The 25,905-nt window shown below is 41.0% G+C and overlaps 1 protein-coding gene across 1 annotated transcript; it reads left to right on the top strand.

The window, feature by feature from the left end:
- The first annotated feature begins 11,784 nt into the window (after positions 1-11,784).
- On the top strand, positions 11,785-17,898 carry si:dkey-43k4.5 (potassium voltage-gated channel subfamily S member 1). Its single transcript, XM_039016616.1, has 3 exons — positions 11,785-12,750; positions 13,283-13,621; positions 17,839-17,898. Exons 1-3 carry the CDS (start codon positions 11,785-11,787, stop codon positions 17,896-17,898), a joined length of 1,365 nt encoding a protein of 454 aa, XP_038872544.1.
- Positions 17,899-25,905: the final 8,007 nt, after the last annotated feature.

The following is a 25,905-nucleotide window of genomic DNA, read 5'->3' as shown; positions in this document are numbered from 1 at the left end:
ACCTTCCTCTGGGTGTCAAGAAGGCTGTGAGAGAAGAAATGAGGTGATTATCTCGATCTGGGATGGAATAAATCCTCTTGGAATGACGTGTACCCCAGTTCCGGTACTCTGAAGAACGCGATTTGGACAGTGGGGTTGCCTTTTGTTTTGCTGACGTTATAGACTATTATTTCCGGCTTTGATTTTATTTGATACATGTCACCATATCATCGTAAAGTATGTTTTTTCAATATAGTTTCATCAGATTATTGCAATTTTTTCGGGAGTTTTGCCGTGTTCCGTTCTCTTCCGTTTGTTTACATGGAGAGATCCGTGCAACCCGGCTAGCGCGCTTGCTAAATGGAGAGAGGAAGTTGCCATTCTGAATCCAAACAACGACTCATCTGGACAAAGGACACCTTGTTCAACATTCTGATGAAAGATCAGCAAAAGTAAGACCCAATTTATGATGTTATTTCATATATCTGTCGTAGTCGCCGGCGCCCAAGTGTTTCTGGCTATTGTGCTAAGCTAATATAACGCAACATTTTGTTTTCGCTGTAAAACACTTAATAAATCGGAAATATTGTCTGGCATCACAAGATGCCTGTCTTTCAATTGCTGTACACTATGTATTTTTCAGAAATGTTTTATGATGAGTATTTAGTTATTTGGCGTTGGTGTCTGTAATTTTTCTGTCTGCTTTCGGTGCAATTTCTGAATGTAGCTGCAATGTAAACTATGATTTATACCTGAAATATGTAATATGAAATACATTTTTCGAAAAAAACATATGCTATACAATACGCATTTTAGCCATGTAGCCTAGTCTCGGACATCAAAAATGAAAAGCGTGTACTACTGTATGACAGTCATCGACTGTTTATCCAACATGAAAAGATGGCATTGGCATTCATCTAGTCTACAAGTAGGGTGAGTCAACATGTTTTTTCTACTTTTGTGCTTGTGCATAAATCAGTACAATGGATAGCCACCTGATATTTAGCCATGTTGACTTGGCTAAATCCTTTTTGGTATCTTTAAGTTTGTTTCCACCGTATGAGACTAATCATATATAGCCTAGTTGATTTGATGATGTTTAAGTTGAAATGGTGCTAGAATAGCGGAGGCAGTGAAAACTCCTGTTTTGACTTGCTGTCAGTGATTCTCACTCTCAGTGATTCTCACTCTGTCACTCTCAGTGATTCTAAATCAGTAGTTGTTTATTAAACTGTCGGAAACATTAACTTGCTTTAATTTGTAGGTCATGTAACTGTTTGTTGCATGCAATATTTGTTTTGTGGACTTCACCGGACAGATGTTGCTCTCCGGTTTTGAAATTAAACAAATGTATGTGTGGTTGAATTTATTCCACCACTGCGTGACTGTTGTCTTTTTGTTGTTTCGGCCTTATTGTATATCATGGTGGCGTATGAACAAATGGGTTATAGAGCCAACAACGCAATTATCACAACATAGGTTGTAATATGGATTTTATTCCTGGTTCATCTTCCCCAAGTCTAGGTCCAAAATACTTCTTAACAGCTTTTACAACCCAAGCCATAAGACTGCTGAACAGCTAATCAAATGGCTACCCAGACTATATGCATTGATCCCCCCCTTTTTTTACGCTGCTGGTACTCGCTGTTTATTATCTATTATCTATGCATAGTCATTTTACCCCTACCTACATGTACATATTACCTCAATTACCTCGACTAACCTGGAGCCCCGCAAATTGACTTGATACCAATATATATAGCCTCATTATTGTTATTTTATTGTTGCTCTTTATTTTTTACTTTAGTTTATTTAGTAAATATTTTTCTTTACTCTTATTTTTCTTAAAACTGCAATGTTGTTTAAGTTATTGTAAGTAAGCATTTTTTTCACCATTATTTAACCAGGTAGGCTAGTTGAGAACAAGTTCTCATTTGCAACTGTGACCTGGCCAAGATAAAGCAAAGCAGTTCGACACATAAAACAACACATAGTTACACATGGAATGAACAGACATACAATCAATAATACAGTAGAAAAATCTATATACAGCATGTGCAAATGAGGTAGGATAAGAGAGGTAAAGGCAATAAATAGGCCATGGTCGCAAAGTAATTACAATATAGGAATTAAACACTGGAATGGTAGGATGTGCAGAAGATGAATGTGCAAGTTGAGATACTGGGGTGCAAAGGAGCAAGATAAAAAAAATATATAATAGTATGGGGATGAGGTAGATTGGATGGGCTATTTACAGATGAGCTATGTACAGGTGCAGTGAACTGTGAGCTGCTCTGACAGCTGGTGCTTATAGCTAGTGAGGGAGGTAAGAGTCTCCAGCTTCAGAGATTTTTGCACTTCATTCCAGTCATTGGCAGCAGAGAACTGGAAGGAGAGGCGACCAAAGGAAGAATTGGCTTTGGGGGTGCCCAGTGAGATATACCTGCTGGAGCGCCTGCTACGGGTGGGTGCTGCTATGGTGACCAGTGAGCTGAGATAAGGCAGGGCTTTACCTAGCAGAGACTTGTAGATGACCTGGAGCCAGTGGGTTTGGCGACGAGTATGAAGCGAGGGCCAGCCAACGAGATCATACAGGTCGCAGTGGTGGGTAGTATATGGGGCTTTGGTGACAAAATGGATGGCACTGTGATAGACTGCATCCAATTTCCTCGAAGTCGAGGATCGGTAGGATGGTCAGTTTTACGAGGGTATGTTTGGCAGCATGAGTGAAGGATGCGTTGTTGTGAAATAGGAAGACGATTCTAGATTTAATATTGGATTGGAGATGTTTAATGCAAGTCTGGAAGGAGAGTTTACAGTCTAACCAGACACCTAGGTATTTGTAGTTGTCCACGTATTCTAAGTCAGAACCGTCCCAGAGTAGTGATGCTGGATGGGCGGGCAGGTGCGGGCAGCGATCGGTTGAAGAGGATGCATTTAGTTTTACTTGCATTTAAGAGCAGTTGGAGGCCACGGAAGGAGAGTTGTATGGCATTGAAGCTCATCTGGAGGTTAGTTAACACAGTGTCCAACGAAGGGCCAGAGGTATACATAATGGTGTCGTCTGCGTAGAGGTGGATCAAAGAATCACCAGCAGCGAGAGGGACATCATTGATGTATACAGAGAAGAGAGTCGGCCCGAGAATTGAACCCTGTGGCACCCCCATAGAGACTGCCAGAGGTCTGGACAACAGGCCCTCCGATTTGACATACTGAACTCTATCGGGGAAGCAGTTGGTGAACCAAGCGAGGCAATCATTTGAGAAACCAAGGCTGTTGAGTCTGCCAATAAGAATGTTGTGATTGACAGAGTCGAAAGCCTTAGCCAGGTCGATGAATACGGCTGCACAGTGATTTCTCTTATCGATGGAGGTTATGATATCGTTTAGGACCTTGAGCGTGGCTGAGGTGCACCAATGACCAGCTCTGAAACCAGATTGCATAGCGGAGAGGGTACGGTGAGATTTGAAATGGTCGCTAATCTGTTTGTTAACTTGGCTTTCAAAGACCTTAGAAAGACAGGGTAGAATAGATATAGGTTTGTAGCAGTTTGGGTCTAGAGTGTCTCCCCTTTGAAGAGGGGGATGACCGCGGCAGCTTTCCAATCTATGGGAATCTCAGACGATACGAAAGAGAGGTTGAACAGGCTAGTAATAGGGGTTGCAATAATTTCTGCAGATAATTTTAGAAAGAGAGGGTCCAGATTGTCTGGCCCGGCTGATTTGTAGAGGTCCAGATTTTGCAGCTCTTTCAGAACCTCCGCTATCTGGATTTGGGTGAAGGAGAAGTGGAGGAGGTTTGGGCGAGTTGCTGTGGGGAGCGCAGGGCTGTTGACCGGGGTAGTGGTAGCCAGGTGGAAAGCATGGCCAGTCGTAGAAAAATGCTTATTGAAATTCTCAATTATTGTGGATTTATCGGTAGTGACAGTGTTTCCTAGCCTCAGTGCAGTGGGCAGCTGGGAGGAAGTGCTCTTATTCTCCATGGACTTTACATTGTCAAGGTAAGGTGTACACCTGTTGTATTCGGCGCATGTGACAAATAAAATTGGATTTGATTATATAAAACTTTTACCCACGAACTGCTATGATCACCTATAGGTCAAAAGTATAATCCATGATAATTTCACTGCACAACTACTACTCTTACTCCACCTCAGTTTAATATATCTAAAGGGGCAACTGAGTGCCTGGTCTATGACAACAAGAAAGAGTGAGATTATAGCTAGGCCTATATGGTTCTTTGATTTGTCTGAAATGGGAAACCTACCGTGGAAAGAGGCTGTATGAGACTAATCTGTTTATGGATCGAATCTTCATTAGATTATCACCTCTAACCTGAAGAAATTCCCACACCGTGCAAAGAACTAGTATTACTGTTACTTTCCCAAATTGCATTATGTCTACCTTACCTGGGATAATCACATTGCATAAATCAAATGAGGGGCTGCTTAAAAACACTGGAAAGAAAGATCCCACGTGGATAATTGGGTAATATTTGGTTGAAACGTTGATCAATGACATTACAACCTATATTCACCCACTCAAAAAGGCAGCCAAAAGTTAGTTGAATTGCCAATGTGTTATCACTATGCTTTCAACCATCAACCAAGCGATCAATGCCATTCGAGATTCTGCACAGATTATTACAGCAATTGTGTAACGACCATCGCATGCTATTTGATTACACAAGTCTAATAATAATCTAATCTAATAATAATGAGCCCTCCTTCCACACTGAGGGGCTTAGCCCAGGTAATAGCCGAGGAATAGACAATGAATTTAACAAATCACTAGCCTCTGTGATCCAGTCCATACCCGCAATCGACCCATCACAGCTTCCCTTTTACCTACCATCAAGAGCAGCTCCAACCATCCAGCCATGGGATACAGTGCCTTCAGAAAGTATTCACACCCCTGGACTTTTTCAAAATGTTGTTGTATTACAGCCTGAATTTAAAACTAATTAAATTGAGACTTTGCGTCACTGGCCTACTCACAATACCCCATAATGTCTATGTGGAATTATGTTTTTAGACATTTTTACAAGCCTAAATAAGTTCAGGACTAAAAATGTGCTTAACAAGTCACATAATTAGTTGCATGGACTCTGTGTGCAATAATTGTGTTTAACATGATTTTTGAATGACTACCTCATCTCTGTACAAATATCTGTAAGGTCCCTCAGCAGGGCCGTCGCCAGAACGAATCCCTTGGAAATGTAACTAAAGCAAGAGCACCTGACTTTGCCATATGGACACATTGATACTCCCGAGTGGCGCACTGGTCTAAGACACTGCATCTCAGCACAAGAGGCGTTACTGCAGTAGCTGGTTTGAATCCAGGCTGCATCACATCCGACCATGATTGGGAGTTCCATGGGGCGGCGCACAATTGGCCCAGCGTTGTCCGGGTTTGGCCAGGGTAGGCCGTCATTGTAAATAAGAATTTGTTCTTAACTGACTTGCCTAGTTAAATAAAATAAAAATACATTGGCGGCTAAAGAAATAACCGCATAGAATTTAGAGAAAGCCTATAGGCCAACGCAGGAATAGGCCATGTCAACTAAGCAAAATACATATGCCTAAAGCCGACAAATAAAAACAGCAGAAAATATCCTGATGAAAATGCTGGTTCTTTTAATCACATGTATCTATCTACTCTGCCTGTCTGCCTCCCTTACTATTTGTCTTGACTTAAGCTATTGCTAGTGAAGTACAACATTGTATTAAATCATCAACTGGGTGCTGCCTGATTTGGCTGTCAATTGCAAACTTGCAACATTGTATCAACTAGCCTATTCTGGGACCTCAGAATTTCCTGTGCCTGTGAGCTCAGGACAGACAGCTGTTTTTTATGACATTTCTACTGGATATATGGGATCATCAGATCATGATATTTCGCTCTTTCACATAAAGGCTTGGTGATTATTAAAAAATTCTCAATGGATGTAAATAAATATATATGTTGTTGACTTACTGTGTGAGGTGAAGAAAAAATGACTGAGAAGCTTAGCTTATTAGTGGTGGATGTGGTGAGTTAAGAAAATCAGAAAATCAGACACTTTCCTACATTAATATGTTTCTCACAAGTGTAGCAGGTTGTGAACTTTACAAACAAACTTTCTAATCTGAGAATGAGAATGTTAAATTACTGTAATTAATACATGCATTAACCAAAATTAATGTAACCACATGACGGGGGATTAATGGTACATTTACTAGGTCTACTGGTGACATACAGTACCAGTCAAAAGTTTGTACACACCTCATTCAAGGGTTTTTCTTTCTTTTTACTGTTTTCTACATTGTAGAAAAGACATCAAAATGCCAAGAGTGTGCAAAGCTGTCATCAAGGCAAAGGGTGACTACTTTGAAGAATCTAAAACACAGTTGAAGTCGGAAGTTTACATACACTAAGTTGACTGTGCCTTTAACCTCTCTAGGGTATGTGGGACGGTAGCGTCTCACCTCGTCAACAGCCAGTGAAACTGCAGAGCGCCAAATTCAAAACAACAGAAATCTTTTACACCATTTTAAAGATGCACTTGTTGTAAATCCAGCCACAGAGTCCGATTTCAAAAAGGCTTTACGACGAAAGCAAACCAAACGATTATGTTAGGTCAGAGCCAAGTCACAGAAAAACACAGCCATTTTTCCAGCCTAAGAGAGGAGTCACAAAAAGCAGAAATATATAAATATAAAATGAATCACTAACCTTTGATGATCTTCATTAGATGACACTCATAGGACTTCATGTTACACAATACATGTATGTTTTGTTCGGTAAAGTTCATATTTATATCCAAAAATCAGAGTTTACATTGGCGCGTTATGTTCAGTAGTTCCATTACATCCGGTGATTTTGCAGAGAGCCACATCAATTTACAGAAATAGTCATCATAAATGTTAATGAAAATACAAGTGTTATACATGGAATTTTAGATCCACTTATCCTTAATGCAACCGCTGTGTCAGATTTCAAAAAAACTTTACAGAAAAAGCACACCATGCAATAATCTGAGTACGGCGCTCAGACGACAAATCAACCCAAAGACATATCCGCCATGTTGGAGTCAACAGAAGTCAGAAATAGCATTATAAATATTCACTTACCTTTGATAATCTTCATCAGAATGCACTCCCAGGAATCTCAGTTTCACAATAAATGTTTGTTTTGTTCGATAATGTCCATCGTTTATGTCCAAATTCCTCCTTGTTGTTCACGAGTTCAGTACACAATCCAAACTCACGACGCGCGGGCAGGTCCAGGCAAAAGTTCCGACGAAAAGTCATATTACAGTCCGTAGAAACATGTCAAACTAAGTATAGAATGAATCTTGAGGATGTTTTTAACATAAACTTCAATAATGTTCCAACCAGAGAATTCCTTTGTCTTCAGAAATGCGATGGAACAGAGCTCGCTCTCACGTGAACGTGCATGGTCAGCGCATGTTCAGCTCATGGCAGACCTTACTCAATCCCCTCTCATTCGGTCCCACTTTACAGTAGAAGCATCAAACAAGGTTCTAAAGACTGTTGACATCTAGTGGAAGCCGTAGGAAGTGCAACATGACCCCATTTCCACTGTATCTTGGATAAGCAAAGAGTTGAAAAACTAAAAACCTCAGATTCCCACTTCCTGGTTGAATTTTTTCTCAGGTTTTTGCCTGCCATATGAGTTCTGTTATACTCACAGACATCATTCAAACAGTTTTAGAAACTTCAGAGTGTTTTCCATCCAAATCTACTAATAATATGCATATCCTTGCATCTGGGCCTAAGTAGCATGCAGTTTACTCTGGGCGCGCTTTTCATCCGGACGTGAAAATACTGCCCCCTACCCCAAATAAGTTAAACAGCTTGGAAAATTCCAGAAAATGAAGTCATGGCTTTAGAGGCTTCTGATAGGCTAATTTACATAATCTGAGGCAATTGGAGGTGTACCTGTGGATGTATTTCAAGGCCTACCTTCAAACTCAGTGCCTCTTTGCTTGACATCATGGGAAAATCAGAAGAAATCAACCAAGACCTCAGAAAAAAATGTATAGACCTCCACAAGTCTGGTTCATCCTTGGGAGCAATTTCCAAATGCCTGAAGGTACCACGTTCATCTGTACAAACAATAGTACGCAAGTATAAACACCATGGGGCCACGCAGCTGTCATACCGCTCAGGAAGGCGTTTTGTCTCTTAGAGGGGAACATACTTTGATGAGAAAAGTGCAAATCAATCCCAGAACAACAGCAAAGGACCTTGTGAAGATGCTGGAGGACACAGCTACACAAGTATCACAAAATAGATGGCATCATGAGGAAGTAAAATTATATGGACATATTGAAGCAACATCTCAAGGCATCAGTCAGGAAGTTAAATCTTGGTCGCAAATGGGTCTTCCAAATGGACAATGACCCCAAACATACTTCCAAAGTTGTGGCAAAATGGCTTAAGGACAACAAAGGCAAGGTATTGGAGTGGCCATCACAAAGCCCTGACCTCAATCCCATAGAAGATTTGTAGGCAGAACTGAAAAAGTGTGTGCGAGCAAGGAGGCCTGCAAACCTGACTCAGTTACATCAGCTCTGTCAGGAGGAATGGGCCAAAATTCACCCAACGTATTGTGGGAAGCTTGTGGAAGGCTACCCGAAACGTTTGACCCAAGTTAAACCATTTAAAGGCAATGCTACCAAATACTAACTGAGTGTATGTTAACTTCTGACCAACTGGGAATGTGATGAAAGAAATAAAAGCTCAAAAAGATCATTCTCCCTACTATTATTCTGACATTTCACATTCTTAAAATAAAGTGGCGATCCTAACTGACCTAAAGCAGGGAATTTTTACTAGGATTAAATGTCAGGAATTGTGAAAAACTCAATTTAAATGTATTTGGCTAAGATGTATGTAAACTTCCGACTTCAACTGTATATTCTGATTTGTTTAACACTTTCTTGGTTACTACATGATACCATATGTGTTATTTCATAGTTTTGATGTCTTCACTATTATTCTACAATGTAGAAAATAGTAAAAGTAAAGAAAACCCCTTGAATGAGTAGGCGTGTCCAAACTTTTGACTGGTACTGTATGCAATGGAGAACTGATAAAAAAAATAAACAATCAAAGGGCAAACAATTCACATAATGAAATAATGAATGCGCAAGAATTGGCAGGAGACCGCTGAGCACATTCTGGAGAGCTGAGTGCATGCATTCTCGAAAGAGACATGCCAGACACCCCTCCCCTCCTTGTTGCAACATTTTAAATTACACTCAAGACTTTATCTTCACACATATTGTTTTATGCTTTTCATTGACAGCTACAACTCAATTAGCTAAAAATATCTTTTCACTTTGTGATTATGGGGTATTTTGTGTAGATTGGAGAGAGAAAATTCAGGCTGTAACACAACAAAATGTGGAATAAGTCCAGGGGTATGAATACTTTCTGAAGGCACTGTATGTATGAGAATTGGTTAAGGTAAAATAAAAAAAATAAAAAGCAACAAGCCCAGACGGATTACCTGGCAGGCTCATTAAAGAGTTTACTTACGAGCTAAGTGGACCCATGGCCATTATCCTAAACACTTCCCTCGACCAAAGTGTGGTCGCAAAGGAGTGGAAAGCTGCTACTGTGGTGCCCCTCCCCAAGACGAATCCACCCAGTCTTATCAAAATCAGACCGATCTCCCTTACCTTCTTTCTATGCAAGGCAGCCGAGAGCTTCATCTCCGAGTGGGCAGTAGGGTACATCCTTCCCCAAATCGATGACCATCAATTTGGCTGGATCAAGGGTCGTTCCACCACCCACTGCCTCTTGGACCTTACCAACGAGCTGTACAAGCACTCCGATAAGCCTGGCTTCATCTGTTCACAGGTCACCACTGACTTTAGCAAGGCCTTTTAAATCGAACATCACTAGTCAGGTGGATCACTGACTTCCTATCTAACAGGCACCAGGCAGTACCTTGGCTCCATGTCGGACAGTGTCATGTGGCCTCCCCCGGGGAATATTGCTTGGGCCCCTGATATTCATTGCATATATCAACATTGCAGCAAGCGACGCAGCAGTGGAAGTTTATGGATGACCTTAACTTAGTAGAGGTGCAACCCCAAACTGCACCCTCTTCAATTCAACAAGATCTGTCCGACCTGGAGTCATAGTCCAGAGACACGATTCTCCACCCGTAGAAATGCAAACTACTTCACACCTACCACCAGTGCACATCAATAACTCAGAGCTTCTGAGAGTTGAAGCCATAGGCATAGGCATCCTCATCCAGGCAGACCTTCGTTGGACAGTACAGGTGGATGTGATCTTCAAGAAGGCCAGGCAATGCCGAAATATACTGTAGCTCCGTCGCACAGGAGGACATGGTGATGATGTACACCAGATACATACGGCCAATGACAGAATACGCGCCGCCAGTGTGGCACTCTTTAACCAGAAAACAGTGGGACAGGGTTGAGGGCGGTGCGTATCATACACTCTTTAAAAAAAAGATGCTATCTAGAACCTAAAAGGGTTCTTCCTTAGCACTGACGGTTATTTATTATTTAACTAGGCAAGCCAGCTAAGAACAAATTCTTATTTACAATGACAGCCTAGGAACAGTAGGTTAACTGCCTTGTTCAGAGGCAAAACGACAGATTTTTACCTTGTCAGCTCAGTGATTTGATCTTGCAACCTCTCGGTTACTGGCCCAACACTCTAACCACTAGGCTACCTGCAGTCCAAGAAGATATGTATGTTAAAGTTTTTATTGTTTTTATTATGTTGATGATTTTCTTGTGCAAAGCGTGTGTGAATTGTGTCAAATAATTCCGCATCGGCTGCCATTGATACTGTACTTTGTCATGTCGAATTTGAAATAAACCATTCTATAAGAACACATTTATAGTTACAGTAATCTCAAAATCTGTCAATGGATGTGTTACTCATTTTAATGTTACATTCGTTTGTAAGATAGACTTAGCTTCAGACTATTTATTGTATTTCAAAAGTAAAATTGAACTGTTTTAAATTTATAAAGTATGGTTACATTTAATATTCTCTGTTAAACCTACCCTTTGTAATGACTTAAATAACAACAGTGAATCTATTTAGCTTTTAAGTGATCACTCAACAATCAATCTCATAATAGCACATTGGTAGTAATCAGTGACAAATATCAAAGCTTAACAAGGCTCGGCTTGTTTAAAACCTTGGATGGGCGACCAAAGGGTAGCTGAAGATAGATCAATTCTCATGTAAGAGGTGCCGTCCAGCCTTATTTTTATTTTTTTCTGATAGCGGATCGAAAGTTGAAGATCTGATATTGTTTTAAAGGTAGAAATTTAACATAATTTATAGAATGTTTGTCTATGTTTAAATTTGATTACCATGATGACAATCCTGTGGTTGAATTTTCACCCTCAAAACAACAGTTGATAACTTTTTTCAAATTCAATGTATTTTCCATGTAGATTTCTTGTCACAATACATTGACAAATTACATTGAAACAATGTCGATTCAACCAGTTTTTCCCCAGTGGGATGCTCGATATGAGAATTATTTGAACCAGATTCTTCTGGTCTTTGGGCAAAATATTATCATTACGTTATTGAAATGGCATTATCGTAATGTTCTGCCACAAACCTCATGTTTTAGTATGGTCTTTGTTATGTAGGTGAAACCTTTCATAGTCACCACTCTAGTGAACATATATTTTATTGGTAGATGTAAATGTTGTTTATAATTTAGTAAATTGCCTCCTATGATTTATGGTGAATCTTCATAATTACCTTTTATCTTTTAGTGAGGGGGAAACATGGTAAAAGAGAGTCTCTCAGCCTGGGTCCAGGACGCTGAGGATATCCTGGTGCACATCAATGTTGGAGGCCTGAAGCGCAGCCTGTTCTCGAGCACTCTAAGTAGTTTCCCCGATACACGTCTGGGACGCCTGCTGGCCTGCGACTCCGAGGAGGCCATATTGCAAGTTTGCGACGATTACGACGTTCAACAAAAGGAGTTTTACTTTGACCGCAACCCGGGACTCTTCCCTTACGTGCTGCAATTCTACCAGACCGGCAAACTCCACATCATGGAGGAACTGTGCATCTTCTCTTTCTGCCAGGAAATTGAATACTGGGGAATCAATGAGTTCTTCCTGGACAGCTGCTGTAGCTACCGTTACCACGATCGCAAACTAGAGAGCCGCCACAAGAGCTGGGATGAGGAGAGTGATGTTAGCAGTGTGGACACTTCTGTGGATGAGATCACAGACCTGAACAAGGACATCCAGCACTTCCAGGAAATGCGCTGTGGAAATGCCCGGAAGTACCTGTGGCTGACTCTGGAGAACCCGGGCTACTCCATTCCCAGTAAGCTTTTCAGCTTCCTCTCCATAGCTGTGGTTCTGACCTCCATATCCATCATGTGCATTAACAGCCTTCCAGAGTACCAGCACTTTGACGAGGATGGCAAACAAGTGGAGGAGCCGACCCTGCAAGCGCTGGACTTCTTCTGCATCTGCTGGTTCACCTTTGAGGTAGTGACGCGGATGCTTTTGGCGCCCAACAGGAGAAAGTTCTTCCGCCACCCGCTTAACATAATCGACATTGTGTCGGTGTTGCCCATCTATATCACGCTGCCTATTGACCTGGCGTTGGGCAGTGAATCAGAGCTGGGGAACCTGGGCAAATTGGTGCAGGTGCTCCGCCTCATGAGGATATTCAGGGTTCTGAAGCTGGCCAGACATTCAACAGGCCTCAGGTCTTTGGGAGCAACGCTAAGGGTGAGCCATACCACTACAACTGCACTACCCCATTATATATGAAAGTATCATATCACATCTATCATACATTTTCATACAGAACATGACGTTATAATTGTGAGTCATTCTGTGTTGATAGTGTCAAATTCATAATCGCATCGTATCTGTATAAGCAGTTTATCCTACGGTGGAATTTAGCGACTGAAATGTAGCACTCATGCTGTCAATTACAGCTGTCTGTTCAGTTTTTTTCGGCCTATTTTGTATCACAAATTGCATAATTAAAACTACAAACTGAACAGGGGTAATCTTGGAAGGCACTGCCTTTATCTCTGATCCATTTTGAAATTCCCAATGGAGAAGTGTTTTACAGGGCATTCAATTCCCAAATCATTCACCACCCACTCCTCACCTATATTGTCTTGCAAAATAAAGTCATAATCTAATATAACATGCAACTGATCACAAATAGAGGAATTTCAGAATTTAATGGAATTTATATCACATACCCACTCTGACATATTGTGTTTTATCTGCCACTGTGTGTCTGTAGCACAGTTACAGGGAGGTGGGCATCCTGCTGCTGTACCTGGGCGTGGGTGTGTGCGTGTTCTCTGGCTTTGCCTATACTGCCGAGTATGAGGAGGACGTGGGGCTGGATACCATTCCTGCCTGCTGGTGGTGGGGCACCGTCAGCATGACCACCGTGGGCTACGGCGATGTGGTGCCCGTCACGGTGGCTGGCAAGCTGGCGGCCAGTGGCTGCATCCTGGGTGGGACCCTGGTGGTGGCCCTGCCCATCACTATCATCTTCAACAAGTTCTCTCACTTCTACCGCAAGCAGAAGGCCCTGGAAGCCTCGGTGAGAAACAGCAACAAGAAGAAGGTCAAAGTGTGCAGTGACAATGTGCAGGAGGAAGAGGATGGGGATGGGGGTTTGGATAGGGATAGCCAGTGTCTGGAGGAGCTGGATGAGGATGAAGAGGATGGAGGAGTGGTAAATTATAGCTATGTTGATCATCCACCGCTGCCTATGGAGAGGTCCAGCCCGATGGCGAGGAGGAAAGAGTTCTTCAACTGAGTGCTTCACCATAAACACAGGACAGATGATAGAATAATTATTACAGGGAAAGTAAACACAGTATATACATGAACTGAAATTAATTATAAGCACAACATGTTCTCTGTTCTGTTTGGTGTTACCCTAAGGTATTGATTCAGCACTGTGCTGTCTATGGGTTTGAAGGAACTCTTCCTGAATCCCAAATTGTGACACTGTTAATGGGATCTAATGCCATTGTAATGAAGCTAATATCAAGCCTCCACTAGTTCCTATGGTGTCTTATGCTAGCCCTGTACAGAACAGAGATTCGCTCCATCAACACCCCATTCTGAAATTGTGCAGTGTTCTGTTACTGTATACTTTTAATCACAACTCAAAACCAAGTTATACCAATGTATTCCTTGTTGGAATGCCTACTTCCTCTTCATATTTGTGAGGGTCTCCTATTACAAAATAGAAAAGAGGGTACACAGAAGCATTGTTAGTGCCCACAGCCACTTAGGAAGTTAGCTGTACATGTATGATTGACAAAAGCAGCTATATTGCAACACTGCACTACGATTTCAGACTGTAGACTGTTGAATGAAGCATATCAGGACAGAGTCTCATGCCAGTGTTTCCTCGAGCTTGACAAATGTCTTTCTTTACTTTCCATCTTTGCTTACAGTGTTTCACTTCCATCAGCCCTCCATCCACTCCATGAATCCTAAATCTTAGCCCCATATGTATGTACAGTAACTCCTCCACTGTGAATCAATGCTAACAGGGAGCAAGGCTGTGTGCTTGATGGGTGGAGAATATCCCTAAGGTATTGTATACACTTAACAAACTGTGGCAATGCATGTGTAGGTCCACAGTACTGATGGGTGGGTTTCTTTCCTTTGCAAAGCAATACAGTTGAAATCCCAGCCTAGGTCTATATTCTACCCTATAGGTTGGAACTTGGAAGAGTTAAGCAATTGTGCACTGACATCACCTAACTGACAGTAGCCAGTGCTGCATTTAGATGAAAGAGGAAAATTATACAAATAAATTGTCTTGCTCAAAACAAATGAATGTATGACACAGCAAACGCTTATTATGACATGCAGGTTTAGACAATCCTAACACTTTCCCCTTTTTTAGAGAATGCATACAGTATTGCCACAGCTAGAGCAAGTTTTGAGTGTATAAAGTGTGTAAAAATGTCTGGACACTGCATGTTCTCAAAATCAACATTGTGGGAGGCATTCTCCGCAAGGTCGGCAGAACGCAGATGTTTCCAGGGATCAGGCGTCTTTTAACGCCGGTTAAGTTAGGTAAGGTGGGAAGTAATGGCCCTGCTGTACTGTTGAGTGTTGCAATCCACATACAGTGCTGTATCTCCACTAATGCTTTTAGACTGGCCTGCTGTAATACCCATCTTTCCGGAAAGTTTGTCCTGTGTCGGCATCCATTAAATGTAACACAAGCTTAGCTCCTGGAACATTAAGGGAATCATTCACTTGATTGAAAACAGATCCTTCCCCCGCAGCAACCTTGTCAACTCTACTAAGAGACCAACATCTTGTAAGGCAAAGTAGTAGTCTACAGTACTTGTCATTTTGTTTTGCATTATTTTCAATCATTTTGGCAACTATAATTTACCATGTTAAATTTCTATCTTATGATAAGGTAATACTTTCAGACATGGCCGGTGGCTCTGCTAGAAATATTCATCAATAATTTTGTGAACTTGACTCCTCATCGAAATTTCTTGCACAACAACGTGCCATTGGACACTATTTGTTGCATATGTTAATCAATTTCATGCTTCAAGTGTGGCTGCTTCTCCCAGCAGTCAAAATTTGGCACATGACATCATTTCCTTGTTTGGTTGAGAAGATGTCAAAATGACGGAAACATTAATTTGCTTGATCATGCTGTAGGTCTGTTACTGTACATGCAATATGCTTTGTGGACTTCACTGGACAGAAGTTGCTATCCGGTTTTGTGATAAAAACAAAGGTTTGGTTGAATTTATTCTACCACTGTGTCTTCTAATTGGCTTCTAACTTGGCCTCCCCAGTGATTTTACCCACACACCGCTACTGCTGTCAGACAGTCCTAGCTGAATTATTGCTTGAGAAATTGCTCTTTGCTAAGAAGCTATTTTTTTCTTCTTTTGGACCATTTTAATTGAAAACAATCACAGTAAGGTACTTCATTCATTGAAATGATTTGATATTGAGATAAAACCATATGTATTTTTCTGGTTGCTGAAATGACTTTAACAACAATTCATTTTTAAACCAATATACAACATTTCCTGTTGCTATCCATATTTTCTAGTTGTTTACTTGAACTGTTACACAGTGCATGAAACCAAATTGAGATGTTTCATTGTGGCCACTTGATATGATTTGCTGTTCACGGTGCAATGCAAGTTATCTATGAGTGGTCATAGGAAAGTAAAGACACTGAAAGCTTTGAAAGTCAATGCATTTCAAATGAATAAATGCAATATAAAACTTGCTGTTGAGCATTGCTTATAAAGGTTGAAATAGTTGTGTACGTAGTTATGTATCTGCAAAAGCATATTAGGAGTCACTTCTACAAACACAGACACACAGACACGGGCTGAAATAGACACCAATGCTCCAGACAGCTTGAAGGAGACAAGGCTCAAATTCAGAGTGACCCTATTAAAAATGCATCCCTGCTATTTTGGCAAATAAAACACAGGAAGAAATGACAAGAAATAAAGGATAGGAAGCAACCTTCACCTAAGTTTATGAAGGATTTTAGGATTCTATTGAAGTGTAACCAGTACTTTTCTCTTAACAAGAAAATGAAATTGGTAATGTGTACATGAAACCTAAATCAATATTATCAATATATGACATCCCAAACACTCATAAAAGTACACTGGTTCCAACATCAGTAGGGAGAAAAAAACACATGGTACAAATAACACATTCCTTAAATTGGTTTTAATAGGGACACAACACATACACAAATCAAACACTAATATTTAACACATGCATGACTTCCATTGCATGATTTAAGGCATGAACATTTCAAAACAATTTTCTTGGAATGAATTCTAAATTTAAGGACCAGTGGAGACTTTAGAGTACACACCAGTAATACATATTACAGTGCTGAAATGCTTTCCAGAGATTGCAACTTCAATGAATGCGTTTCAACATAAGAGACAAAAACATAGCCTGCCTATAGAACGTTACTCACAAGAAAATGGCTGTAACAATGTGGTAAATCTCAAATAGACATAATCATAATAACATAATAACAGAGCAGGTTTAGACTGCGGGATATTTTAAAGGTTTGAGGAGTTATAGTGGCATTTTTGACACTGAGTGTTTTTAGATCTTCAACCAAAACCTAATATTAGATAAAGGGAACCTGAGCAAACAAATAACACAACATTTTGATGGTTACTTCATTTATTTTATAAACAAAGTTATGCAACACCCAACGCCCCTGTGTGAAAAAGTAATTGCCCCATTGCAATCAATATCTGGTTCTGCCACCTTTAGCTGCAATGACTCCAACCAAATGCTTTCTGTAGTTGTTTATCAGTCTCTCACTGTAACGGCTTTCGTTGGTGGAAGGAGAGGAGGACCAAAATGCAGCATGGTACGTATCCATAATATATTTTAATTAGAATGAATACAAAATACAAAAAGAACAAGAGAATCAAAAAAGAAAACCGAAATAGTCCCGAATGGTACAAACACTGAAATGGAAAACAGGGAACAATCACCCACAACACACAATGTAAAACAGGCTACCTGAATATGGCTCCCAATCAGAGACAACGATAAACAGCTGCCTCTGATTGGGAACCACACCAGGCCAAACACCTAGAAATATAACCCACAGAACAAAACATAGAAAAACAACATAGAATGCCCACCCCAACTCACACCCTGACCAACTAAAATAAAGACATAAAAAAGGAACTAAGGTCAGAACGTGACACTCACATCACTGTGGAGGAATTTTGACCCACTCTTTCATTTAGAAATGCTTTAACTCAGAGACATTGTAGGGTTTTCGAGCAGGAACTGCTCAATTCAGGTCCTGCCACAACATCTCAAATAGGGTTCAGGTCTGAACTTTGACGAGGGCCATTCCAAAACGTTAAATGTGTTGCTTTTCAGACATTCTGTTCTGAACTTGCTTGTGTGTTTTAGATCATTGTTTTGCTGCATGACCCAGCTGTGCTACAGCTTATGAATGGATGGCCTGACATTCTCATTCAGAATTATTGGATACAGGCGAAGAATGGTGCCGGAGGGGATAGCTGCCGTTTTACGGTCTCCTAACCAACTGTGCTATTTTGTTCGTTTTTTCCGCATTGTTTCTAACTTATTTCTTTACTTATTTTGTACATAATGTTGCTGCTACCATCTCTTATGACCGAAAAGAGCTTCTGGACAACAGAACAGCAATTACTCACATCGAACTGGACCCCTCAAAAATATTTGACGAGTCCGACGCAAAGGATATACTGCTTTCTTGAGAACAAGCCCCGTCATTTGTGTGAAGAAAAAACGGAGAAAAAGGGGGCAGAGTTCAGCCTGCCTTCTGAGAATTCGTAGGCGAGTGAGTAAACCTCAACCACCATCCGTTCTATTGGCCAACATGCAATCATTGGAAAATAAAATGGACGATTAAGACTATCCTACCAACGGGACATTAAAAACTGTAATATATTATGTTTCACCGAGTCATGGCTGAACGACGGCACGGATAATATAGCGCTTGCTGGGTTTACTGTGCATCGGCGGGACAGAGAAGCTACGTCTGGTAGGACGAGTGGCGGGGGTGTGTATCTATTTGTCAATAACAGCTGTTGCATGATGTCTAATATTAAAGAAGTCTCGAGTTATTGCTCGCCTGAGGTAGACCATATTATCTACCAAGAGAGTTGTCATCTATATTATTCGTAGCCGTCTATTTACCACCACAAACCGATGCCATTGCAATGACACCGCACAGAATGAGCTGTATGAGGTCAAAAGCAAACAAGAAAATGCTCATCCAGAGGAGGCGCTCCAAGTGACCGGGGACTTTAATGCTGGCATACTTAAATCTGTTTGAACTCATTTCTACCAGCATGTCACATGTGCAACCAGAAGAAAAACAACTCTACACCATATTTGCTCCACACACAGAGATGCATACAAAGCTCTCCTTTGCCCTCCATTTGGCTAATCTGACCATCATTTTATTTTCCTGATTCCTGCATACGAGCAAAAACTAAAGAAGGAAGTATCAGTGACTCGCTCAATACGGAAGTGGACAGATGACGCTACGCTACAGGACTGTTTTGCTAGCACAGACTGGAATATGTTCAGGGATTCATCCAATGGCATTGAGGAGTATACCACCTCAGTCACCAGCTTCGTCAATAAATGCATCGACTACGTCGTCCCCACAGTGACCGTAAGTACATATCTCAACCAGAAGCCATGGATTACCAGCAAGGAGTGGGTCACTAATCCGAACGCCTATAAGAAATCCTGCAACGGCCTAAGACAAACCATCGAACAGGCAAAACGTCAATACAGAATTAAGATTGAATCCTACTACACCGGCTCCAATGCTCGTCAGATGTGGCAGGGCTTGAAAACCATTACGAACTACAAAGGGGAAAAAAGCCGCAAGCTGCCCAGGGATCCGAGCCTACCAGACGAGATAAATGCCTTTTATGCTCATTTCGAGGCAACACTGAAGCATGCATGAGAGCACCAGCTGTTCCGGACGACTCTGTGATCACGCTCTACGTAACCGATGTGAGCAAGACCTTTTAACAGGTCAATATTCACAAAGCCGCAGTGCCAGATGGATTACCAAGATGTGTACTCAAAGCATGTGCGGACCAACTGGCAAGTGTCTTCACTGACATTTTCAACCTCTCCCTGACCGAGTCTGTAATACCTACATGTTTCAAGCAGACCACCATAGTCCCTGTAACCAAGGAAGCGTAGGTAACCTGCCTAAATGATTACCGCCCTGTAGCACTCAAGTCGGTAGACATGAAGTGCTTTGAAAGGCTGGTCATGGCTCACATCAACACCATCATCCTGGAAGCCCAAGACCCACTCCAATTCGCATACCGCCCCAACAGATCTACAAATGACGCAATCTCAATCGTAACCCACACTGCCCTTTCCCACCTGGACAAAAGGAACACCTATGTGAGAATGCCGTTCATTCTCTCTGTATTTAGTGTGGTATACAGCTTATCATGAGATACTCTACCTCAGGCAAGCAAAACCTCGAGACTTCCTTAGATATCGTGCACCAGCTGTTGTTTACAAATATACATAGTCCATCACCCCATGTCTTACCAGACGCTGCTGTTCTATCCTGCCGATACAGCGTATAACCAGCCAGCTGTATGTTGATAATGTCGTCATTCAGCCACGACTCCGTGAAGCATAAGATATTACAGTTTTTAATGTCCCATTGGTAGTTTAATCTTACCTCGTGGGTCGTCGATTTTATTTTGCAATGATTGCATGTTAGCTAGTAGAACGGAAAGCAGTGGGGGTTTATTCGATTGCTTACGAATTCTCAGAAGGCAACCCGACCTCCGTCCTCTTTTTCCCTGTCTTCTCTTCACGCAAATGAAGGGGATTTGGGCCTGTTCCCGGAAAGCAGTATGTCCTTCATGTCGGGCTCGTCGGACTCGTTAAAGGAAAAAAAAGCTTATTTCAGTTCATGGTGAGTAATCGCTGTTCTGATGTCCAAAAGTTATTTTCGGTCATAAAAGACAGTAGCAACAACATTATGTACAGAATAAGTTAAAGAAATAAGTTACAAACAACGTAAAAAAATGAACAAACAAACACAGTTGGGTAGGAGCACGTAAAACGTCAGCCATCTTCTCCGGTGCCATGATATGCCATGATGGTTCCTTCTATTAAGGCAAGTTGTCCAGGTCTTGAGGCAGCAAAGCATCCCCAAAGCATCACACTACCACCACCATGCTTGACCGTTGGTATGAGGTTGTTACTGTGAAATGCAGTGTTTGGTTTTTGCCAAACAAAACGGGACCCTTGTCTTCCAAAAAGTTCCACGTTTGACTCAACTGTCCATAGAACATTCTTCCAAGAGTCTTGACGATCATCCAGGTGCTTCCAAGTGCTTTTTGGCAAACTTGAGTCTACATTTTGGACGGCATGGATCCTGTTATGTCTGATATGGCATGGGTCCCACAATGTTCATAAAAAAAACAATTGACATAGATCATTATTCCAATTATAATAATGATCTATGTAATAATACATTTGGGCTCCCAAGTGGCGCAGCGATCTAAGGCACTGCATCTCAGTGCAAGAGGCGTCAGTACAGTCCCTGTTTTGAATCCAGGCTGTATCACATCCGGCTGTGATTGGGAGTCCCATAGGGTGGCGCACAATTGGTCCGGGTTTGGCTGAGGTAGGCCGTCATTGTAAATATGAATTTGTTCATAACTGACTTGTCTAGTTAAAACCTCTCTGGTATATGTGGGACGGTAGCGTCCCACCTGGCCAACATCCAGTGAAAATGCAGAGCGCCAAATTCAAATAAATTACTATAAAAATTTACCTTTCATGAAATCACACATTCAATATACCAAATTAAAGCTACACTTGTTGTGAATCCAGCCAACGTGTCAGATTTCAAAAATGCTTTACGGCGAAAGCAAACAATGCTATTGTCTGAGGATAGCATCCCAGCAAACAATCACAAAACGTAGAAATAAAGATATAATTCATGCCTTACCTTTGACGAGCTTCTTCTGTTGGCACTCCAATATGTCCCATAAACATCACAAATGGTCCTTTTGTTCGATTAATTCCGTCGATATATTTCTAAAATGTCCATTTATTTGGCGCGTTTGATTCAGAAAAACACCGGTTCCAACTTGCACAATGTGACTACAAAATATCTCAAAAGTTACCTGTAAGCGTTGTCCAAACATTTCAAACTACTTTTGTAATACAACTTTAGGTATTTTTTTACGTAAATAATCAATACAATTGAGGACGGTATGATCTGTGTTCAATACCGGAGGAAAACAATGTGTAGCATGTTTTCTGGTCACGCGCCTCTAACAAACAGTACACTTCACTGGAACCTCATTCTGAACATGGCTACTTCTTCATTTCTCAAAGGAAAAACCTCAACCAATTTCTAAAGACTGTTGACATCCAGTGGAAGCAATAGGAACTGCAGGAAGGTCCCTTAGAAATCTGGATTCCCAATTGAAAGAGAGTGACCTCAAAAAAATAAATCTGAATGGTTTGTCCTCAGGGTTTTGCCTGCCAAATAAGTTCTGTTATAGTCACAGACATGATTCAAACAGTTATAGAAACTTCAGAGTGTTTTCTATCCAATAGTAATAATAATATATTAGCATCTGGGACTGAGTAGGAGGCAGTTTACTCTGGGCACGCTTTTCATCCAAACGTGAAAATGCTGCCCCCTATCCTAGAGAAGTTAAGAGATACAGTTATGTGTGTTTCCTGTCCCTCATGAGATCATTAAATGAAACACACTCGTCATAACTGTCCCTTAAGTGTCCAGGGACCATTCCCACATTCTCAAAAGTAGAAATATTGTTTAATTCTCCCATTTTGGAGATTAGGAGTTTGGCCAAATCTCTCTTTGTTCTCTCTCCCTCAATACTGCATTTCCAAAGGGTCTCTTCCAGGAATTCACGACCTGTCGTTAAGTCATAAAACTGTGGAGAGGGAGAGAGAGAGGGAGCGCCTATGATACTCCCCCAAGGACAGTCATGACAGCATGAAAAACCCAGCAGCGTTGCGTGTGGCCCAGTATGTGTACGCGAGTGTGTGTCTACACTGTGTGTGTATGTCACACTATATTTATCAGAAGGGAAAACTATTTGTCCAAAAAGACTGTCGCTAATCAGTCGTATCATTCTCCATCACACACACACACGCATGCACACAGCAGCTTTGCAATTCTTGACACAAACTGGTGTGCCTGGCACCAACTACCAAACCCCGTTCAAAGGCACTTAAATATTTTGTCTTGCCCATTCACTCTCTGAATGGCACACATACACAATGCATGTCTCAATTGTCTCAATTGTCTCTTAAACATCTTTCTTTAACCTGTTTCCTCACCTTCATTTACACTGATTGAAATGGATTTAACAGGTGACATCAATAAGGGATCATAGCTTTCACTTGGGTTCCCCTGGTCAGTCTATGTCATGGAAAAAGCAGGTGTTCCTAATGTTTTGTGCACTAAGTGTATATTGACCTGCTGAAAGGTGAATTTGTCTACCAGTGTCTGTTGGAAAGCAGACTTCCTCTAGGATATTGCCTGTGCTTAGCTCTATTTCTTTTATTTTATCCCCCCCAAAAAACCTAAGTCCTTGCCGATGACAAGCATACCGATAACATGAAGATAACATGAACATGCAGCCACCACCACTATGATGTGATGTGTTGGATTTGTCCCATTCATAACGCTTTGTATTCAGGTCATAAAATTAATTTCTTTGACACATTTTTTGCAGTTTTATTTTAGTGCCTTTTTGCATGTTCTGGAATATTGTTACTCTGTAGAGGCTTCCATCTTTTCACTCTGTAATTTATGTTAGTGTTGTGGAGTAACTCAAATGTTGTTGATCCATCCCCATTTGTCTCCTATCACAGCCATTAAACTCTGTAACTGTTTTAAAGTCACCATTGGTATGGTGAAATCCCTGAGTGGTTTCGTTCCTCTGTATCTTTGTAGTCACTGGGTGTATTGATACACCATCCAGAGTGTAATTAATAACTTCACCATGCTCAATGGGATATTAAATGTCTGCTTCTTTCAATTTTCCCATCTACCAATAGGTGCCCTTCTTTGTGAGGCATTGGAAAACCTCCTTGGTCTTTGTGGTTGAATTTGTGCTTGAAATTCACTGCTCAACTGAGGGACCTTACAGATGATTGTATGTGTGGGGTACAGATATGAGGTAGTCATTAAAAAATCATGTTAAACAGTATTATTGCACAGTGAGTCCATGCAACTTATTATGTGACTTATTAAACACATTTTTACTCCTGAACTTATTTACACTTGCCTTCGCAAAGAGGTTGAATACTTATTGACTCAAGACATTTCAGCTTTACATTTTTAATAATGTGTAAACATAAAAAATTAACATAATTCCACTTTGACATTATGGGATATTGAGTGTAAAACAGTGACAAAATCTAAATGTTATGCATTTTAAATTTAGGCTGTAACGCAACAAAATGTGGGAAAAGTCAAGGGCTGGGAATACTTTCTAAACGCAATGTATAACAAATAACTGTCACTTATGTATACCAAGAATGTGAATGTAAAAAAAATAAGTACAAGCTGCTCTATGGAATGTTGACGATGAGTTATGAACAAAAATAGAGAAGTAACTGCACAGTGAATAACAACAAAGTGCACCGGGGTTTAACACAAAAAATGAAGTTTCCCTTACATTTTTCAAACATATTTTAACCGATTATGCATTGTCCATTTTCTAATATAATAACTCAGGACCACATCCCAGATATGTGCATGCAATTTTACGTTTTGTTGAAATCAGCTAATTATGTATCTGAAGTTAGAATTTGGCCGTTAGTGAGGCACATTTAACCAAGGCTGAGGTATTATTTCTTTCATGAAGTTTTAATAAAATTAAAGTTCTACTGGGTCATATACCCATGAAGTAAATTGAACTTCCTTTTGGCTGGATAGCGTTCTGTGCTGCAAAATGAATAGGCTAGTATGTGGAACAAAGATACCAATTAAGGAATAAGTACCAAATTACACAAAAGGGGTAATAACAGAAACACACACAAAATGATACAGTGTATGGTATAAAAGTGATCTCCAATTTCCAATGCCACACAGTTGTTTCAGGAGTACCAACAGCGGAAGATAATACAATTGTACCACATGAGTAAAAAAATAGGTAGCGCTGGCGGATCTCCTTGATCTCCTGCTCCATCTGGGGGTCCAGGGAGGCCAGCCGTGACCTCAGCTCCTCTACGCTTCATGTTCGCATAAAGGAGGTCCTCTTTATTACCGCAAGCTATTTACCCTGAAATTTGACGCTGGTTGAAGCATAGCATGGAATGTTCACGCAGTCATCAATTATACTAAGTTTGTACTTGAGCTGAAAGATGTATAAGAAATCCCAGGTTCAAGCCATGCACAGACACCACCAATACAATTACAAAAAAAAACTTTAGATCCTTACAAATTCCCCAAATACAGGCTCTCGGTAACGATTGATAAGAGATTGATAAGATGGGTGAGCATTAAGGCTCACACACATTGCACCGAATGTGGATCTAGCCTTCGTCTGCCACCCGACTGACGATATGTTCACATGATTCTACATGTAAAATCGGTGCGCACTCGCATCGCAAATTAAAGCCAGCACTCTGTTCCAATCAAATCAAATGTTATTTGTCACATGCTTCGTAAAAACAACAGGTGTGGACTAACATTGAAATGCTTACGTACGGGCCCTTCCCAACAATGCAGAGAGAAAGAAAATTGAGAAAGAGGCGCTAAGTACTCTCGGCCAGCAAATGCTATTGGTGTGTGTGAGCCTTTATAGTGGTTAGGCTATATGCCAGATTAGGATCTCATGTCTGGCTATGTTTCCCCTTGGGATTTTTCCCTGAGCTTTTACCAGCAATCTAAAGCTAATTATTGCCCCCCCCACCAATCAATACAGTAAAAATAACAATGGTGTCTTCATCATAGGCAGAGAGCCTTGAGAAGCCCCTGATAACCTACTGGGCCAGAGGAGCAGCTGACAGACTCATCGTAGAGCACAGTGGGTAAGATAGATCAAATGGCCAGGTTATTAACGGAGATATGGACACACCTTTGGCTCATCCATACAGGCATGGACGACTTTGTGTTCAATGTGAGATACACCCAACAAAGAATGGTAAAGAACCATGGGACAATAACCCAACGGCTATATGTAACTGATGAAACTCCTTTTTGGATTTGAAAAAGTTTTGACTGGTACTCTATATATAATAGCATGTGGACACCCCTTTAAATGAGTAGATTTGGCTATTTCAGCCAAACCCGTTGCTGACAGGTGTATA

Source organism: Salvelinus namaycush, chromosome 20 (assembly GCF_016432855.1).
Source record: "Salvelinus namaycush isolate Seneca chromosome 20, SaNama_1.0, whole genome shotgun sequence".
Classification (NCBI taxonomy): Eukaryota; Metazoa; Chordata; class Actinopteri; order Salmoniformes; family Salmonidae; genus Salvelinus; species Salvelinus namaycush.
The sequence above is the reverse complement of the archived record's forward strand: the minus strand, read 5'-3'. Positions and strand labels throughout refer to the sequence as shown.

Coding starts and splice junctions, on each gene's coding strand:
- si:dkey-43k4.5 (XM_039016616.1), top strand. CDS start 11,785: ATGGTAAAAGAGAGTCTCTCAGCCTGGGTCCAGGACGCTGAGGATATC. Junction 12,751..13,282: donor CTTTGGGAGCAACGCTAAGG/GTGAGCCATACC, acceptor GTGTGTCTGTAG/CACAGTTACAGGGAGGTGGG. Junction 13,622..17,838: donor GCAACAAGAAGAAGGTCAAA/GTGTGCAGTGAC, acceptor GTTTTCGAGCAG/GAACTGCTCAATTCAGGTCC.